General features: G+C 48.6%; 1 protein-coding gene across 2 annotated transcripts in view; it reads right to left on the reverse strand.

Annotated features, from left to right (window-relative positions):
* CXADR (coxsackie virus and adenovirus receptor) overlaps positions 1 to 5,418 on the reverse strand; it is a 79,745-nt gene extending 74,327 nt beyond the window's left edge. For both annotated transcript variants that reach the window (XM_011926532.1, XM_011926531.1), the window contains exon 1: positions 5,078 to 5,418. In XM_011926532.1, the coding sequence (XP_011781922.1) occupies positions 5,078 to 5,120 (43 nt within the window). In that variant the 5' untranslated portion in view covers positions 5,121 to 5,418. The remainder of the gene's footprint in view (positions 1 to 5,077) is intronic.
* Between the last annotated feature and the right edge of the window lie 270 nt (positions 5,419 to 5,688).

The following is a 5,688-nucleotide window of genomic DNA, read 5'->3' on the forward strand; positions in this document are numbered from 1 at the left end:
AATAATACATGTAATATATAATATGTAATATATAATATATATGTGCATGTGTGTATATATATACATTTATTTATTTATTTATTTTAAGATGGAGTCTTGCTCTGTCACCCAGGCTGGAGTGTAGTGGCAGGATCTCAGCTCACTGAAACCCCAGCCTCCCAGGTTCAAGCAAGTCTCCTGCTTCAGCCTCCTGAGTAGCTGGGATTACAGACGTATATCACCCCGCCTGGCTAATTTTTTAATTTTTGTATTTTTAGTACAGACAAGGCTTCACCATGTTGGTCAGGCTGGGAGCTGAAACTATTTTTAATTTACTACCAATACTTGGGAGATTACCATGATGGATACAAGAGGTCACCCAGGTTTAAGATCAAGATTGTCTATGGGTTAAACCATAAGGAAGGCTGACATTTAAGGCACCTATTTTAGAAAGTAGTAAAGGGCAGGTCAACAGGGTGGGAAAGAACCAAAACAGGTGTCAAGGAGCTCCAAAGAGATAAACCAATTTGGCATATGCATTACTGTAACCTTTGGCAACTGAAACAGGAGAAAAAATAGAATGAGGTCAAAGATAAAGCAGAAGCTCAGCTTCTTTAGATTAAAAACTCACTCAGACATGACTAGTGGAATAATCACTATAAGGACCATCTTTATTAGATGAGAAGGGAGAGAGTGATGAACTGAAGAGAGCTCTATCATACATCCAGGCCTAGTGGCAAAGAAGTTGAAAACTTTTAGTCATGCAAAAAGGACTTGCTCAACACTAGCTGTCTGCCAGGAGCCACAAGACCATGCAGGGACTGCAACCATGAATATAGGCAATGGCCCTGTCCTCTGATCTAGTGCAGTGAGTTAAGCTGGTAATCGACGGAGACCCCACAACAGACAGGATGAGGAGCCAATGTAGGGAGGCTTGCCTTGGACGAGAGGCATCTTTTCCTCTGATGGTGGTATAATCGCAGGAATGAAAAGATTAAGCGGGGCATATGGAGAGATAAAGATCACATCCCATCTTTTTTCTTTTTTAATGTAAAGCAAAGGCTACAGGTAAAAAAAAAAACGATAAGTATCTCACTTTACTCCTCAACAACTCTCAGATAGTAGAGTCCCTATTTGGTATTTTTCTGTTTTTTTGTTTTTTTGTTTTTTTCTGAGACAGAGTCTCACTCTGTCGCCCAGGCTGGAGTGCAGTGGCCGGATCTCAGCTCACTGCAAGCTCCTCCTCCCAGGTTCCCGCCATTCTCCTGTCTCAGCCTCCTGAGTAGCTGGGACTACAGGCACCCGCCACCTCGCCCGGCTAGTTTTTTTGTATTTTTTAGTAGAGACAGGGTTTCACCGTGTTAGCCAGGATGGTCTCGATCTCCTGACCTCGTGATCCGCCCCTCTCGGCCTCCCAAAGTGCTGGGATTACAGGCTTGAGCCATCGCACCCGGCCTGGTTTTTTTTTTTTCTTTCTATTTTTCATTGACAAAAATTGTATATGTTTATCTACCTATAACATTATTTTGAAAGATGTGTGCCTTGTGAAATGGCTAAATCAAGGAAATTAACATATGTATTACCTCACATACTTTTTGTGGTGAGAACACTTAAAATTCACTCACAGCAATTTTCAAAAATATAATACACTGTTATTAACTATAGTCACCATGTTGGACGATGGATTTAATTTTGTATCCCTTGACCAACATCTACCCAACCCTCCCACCTCCAACCCCCATCACCTGCCCAGGATCCCCATTCTTGACACATAAGGCAACAGACACACAGTGAGGCTTGGCCACCATCAAATAGCTAACAAGGGGTTGGGAGACCAGACTTTTTTAGTTCCATTCATGTTGGCAACTGAAGAACACAACCCCAAACTTTGACAAGACCCCTGAGTAATGCTGATGCTGCAGGTCCCTAGGCCACATTAGTTTACAATGTCAGCCCAAGCCCTGAAGAATCCTAGGGTCCTCACAATGCCTCAAAGTATTCCAACTAAGACTATGACATTAAAGAGCCAAAAATAAAAGCCTTCAGTATTTGGTACACAGTCAAACCAACAGTAGGTTCTTAGTAAATGACAGATGACGAGTGGTAGTAAAAGCAAGTGGCTGCTGTAGGGGCAGAAGAGCATAGTGTGATGAGAGCACAGATTCAAGGCAAAACTGATCAAGGGTTTTAATTTTACTACTACTGCTACTGCCACTGCTTACTACTGCTACTACTACAGAATTACTAGTAATATGACTCACTAGTAGGCAGCCGATAGCCAATAAAAACACATCAAAAGGAGTCCCATCTGCAGCCAGAGTATACCACGAAACTCTTTCAGAGCTGGAGGAATATCTATCACTGATGGCATAATTTGAATATGAGTCTTTTCCTTGTTTTGCTAATGTAGGAGTCAATCATGTTAACAGTGAACTTGAATTCATAACAATGCATTTCCTTTTTTTTTTTTTGAGACGGAGTCTAGCTCTGCCGCCCAAGATAGAATGCAGTGGCGCGATCTCAGCTGGCTGCAAGCTCCGCCTCCCAGGTTTACGCCATTCTCCTGCCTCAGTCTCTGGAGTAGCTGAGACTACAGGCGCCCTTCACCACGCCTGGCTAATTCTTTGTGTTTTTAGTAGAGACAGGGTTTCACCGTGTTAGCCAGGATGGTCTCTATCTCCTGATCTCGTGATCCGCCCACCTCGGCCTCCCAAAGTGCTGGGATTACAGGCGTGAGCCACTGCGCCCAGCCCATACCAATGCATTTCTAAATGGTCAGAAATATTTGAAGAAATAAAGCCATACATCAATTAGTCTGACCTGTTTCTTTCTTTTTTTTTTTTTCTTGAGACAGGGTCTCACTCTGTCGCCTAGGATCGAGTGCAATGTCATGATCGTGGCTCACTGCAGCTTCCACCTCCCAGGCTCAGGCAATCCTCCCATCTCAGTCTCCCGAGTATCTGCGACTATGACAAGAATCATTGCACCTAGCTAGTTCTTTTTTGAGTTTTGTTTTGTTGTATTTTTTTGTAGAAATGGGGTCTCGCCATGTTGCCCAGGCTGGTCTCAAACTCCTAAACTCAAATGATCCTCCCGTCTCAACCTCCCAAATTGCTGGGATTACAAGCACTGTGCCTGGCCTTACCTGTTTCTTAAACTGAAAAACTGGAATAAAAATACTTGCCTTGTTTAGCTGAAGATAATGGCCCTTCGAGTAAATGCTCACTGTACCCACGTATACCTTATGAGCACAAAGACTCTATGCATCAAAATATTATTTCTTAGAATTGTGCCTATCAAAGTGAGGCATTCCAAAAAAAAAATCTAATTATCTAAATACTCCCGTTAAAACAACAACAACAACAACTAATCTCTGCCAGCACTTTGGGAGGCTGAGGCAGGCGGATCATCTGAGGTCGGGAGTTGGAGACCAGCCTGACCAACATGGTCTCTTACCAAAAATACAAAAATTAGCTGGGAGTGGTGGCGCTCGCCTGTAATCCCAGCTACTCAGGAGGCCGAAGCAGGAGAATCACTTAAACCCAGGAGGCGGAGGTTGTGGTGAGCCAAGATCACGCCATTGCACTCTAGCCTGGGCAACAAGAGCAAAACTCCATCTTAAAAAAAAAAAAAAAAATTCCTCCACATAATTTATGTTATTCTACTTTTCTGCTTTAGATGTGGTCTAGAACGTTTTTTTTTTTTTTTTCTCAGAGAACACACTGTGTTCTCAACTTCAACTTCAGGTTCGGCCTTGACAAAAAAAAAAAAAAAAAGGTGGGAATGTACCTGTAAACTGGTTCTGACCCTTCATCTTCTCCGGAAGCGTTACTTTGGACATTTCAGCCAGCCAAGTCTAAATGGTATATATCAAAAAGGTGGAGGTAGTGCTATAGGCTCAGATCGAAGATTAGACTTGTTAATAGAATGTTCATCCCATGAGTAATACTCACAGCTGTGGCATCCAACAATGGAATTAACATTTCAACAGGAAGCAGAGAGCCATCCCAGCAGAAAAGGCCACTCTATCCTGCTTCAGAGCACCTAACAACAACAAAAAAATTACCCTTCCAGAGGCTATACTAAGTGCGCCTCCTGGGATCCCACCTACGGATTTTTAAAAATGAATTATTTGGTTATAAAACGCTTAGCTTGACAAGCAAGATCAATTGGTTAAAACACTGACATGGAAACATGCGTTTTTTGAAGTGTCAAAATGATTATGCCTCCTAATGGTCCACGCATTTTTACACGCCTTTTTCCCCCCTCCCAGAGAAAGGAGCAGTCGACAAACGCACTTGACGAAGCCTCTAGCAATTACCCTGTACAACTCAGCCCGTCTTATCTCCAAAATGAACCGACACATTATAAACTCAAAAGCGAGGTCACTGAATTCTTTGCACTTTGCCCAAGGACTACAGAAACCAATACTACATTTTTGCAGGAACCCACTTTTGATTTCCCACGGTCTACTTCACAATGTGCGTCTGGTTAGCAGCTCCCGCCTGGGCGAGCTGCTACCAGGAGACTAAGAACGTCCAGGCTGGAGTTCGCTCAGCGCCTCTTTCCTGGAGATAGCCTGGCCGATCCGAGGCACTGGGCAGCTCCATGTCCATTGAATAATGGCGTTTGCAATTCAGCCTCCCCGCCTAGGCGATTCGACACCTGAAAACTCGTTGCCCAAGGCTTTTGAAATCGGGTAACGCTGGACTGAACCGACACGAAGGCTGACAAGGGAGACGGCGAGAGCAAAGAAAGGCAAGCCCGCACCGGGGCAGAGAATGCTACGGGAGATCTGCTAGGCGCACCCGACACGCCGCGCCCGAGCCCCTCCGCCACCACCCCCCGCCGGGGGCTCGGTCCCCGGGCACTCCGCGCGCCCTGCGCGGCTCCCTCCGGTACAGCTCCACCCGGCCAGGCTGGTGCGCCCGGCCCCGCAAAAGCGCCCCGGTGCAATTGTGCCCGCCCCGCAGCCCCTTCAGCAGCGTCCCCAAATCGCGCCCACCCCCTCCCCCATGCCCCATTGTTCCTGGGTGGCCGCGGGCAGCGAGCGCCCCCGGGCTGGGCGGGTGCTGAGGACCCCATGGCCCCCACTCACCCATGATTCCGCACAGGAGCAAGAAGCGCAGCAGGAGCGCCATGGTGGCTGCCGTGCCGTGGGCGGCGGCTGCAGGTATGCGGCTCTTGCTCCGGGTCCCAGGCTCCCCGCGCCTCGCGCGCTCCCGACTGGCTCGCGGCGACGGCGGCACCTCTGCACCCTCCGCCCCTCCTCCCCGCCCCCGCTCGGCAGGTGAACTCGCGTCACTTCCGGCAGCGGCCCTGGCCCTGCTGCCAGCGCCGGCTTCTGCGGCCGCGTGGGGTTGCCTTGGCAACCGGGCGCGGCACTCCTCTGCCCCCGGGACCCTCCGGGCGCGGAACTCTCAGCCTCCAGGCGCGCGGCGTCGGAGGGCTCGGGCGGCCGCCTCCCACACCGCAAGCCTGCGCAGGGGTCCCCGCCTTCATCCCTTAAGCAAAATCAGGGTTTTGCGCGCGGGGGTGGGGCAGCCAGTCTCCCAGATACTGAAATTGCGTCGGCGCCCTCCTTTAAGGCGAGGCACAGGGCACTCGGAGGGACCGCCTCTAGGGCGGCTCCTACCTCCGCCCCGCTTGCACCCACCCGTCCCACCCCTCGCGGTGTGCCCCAGGGGCAGGGTCTCTGACCTCAGGCTC

This window comes from Colobus angolensis, unplaced genomic scaffold, assembly GCF_000951035.1.
Source record: "Colobus angolensis palliatus isolate OR3802 unplaced genomic scaffold, Cang.pa_1.0 Scaffold69, whole genome shotgun sequence".
Classification (NCBI taxonomy): Eukaryota; Metazoa; Chordata; class Mammalia; order Primates; family Cercopithecidae; genus Colobus; species Colobus angolensis.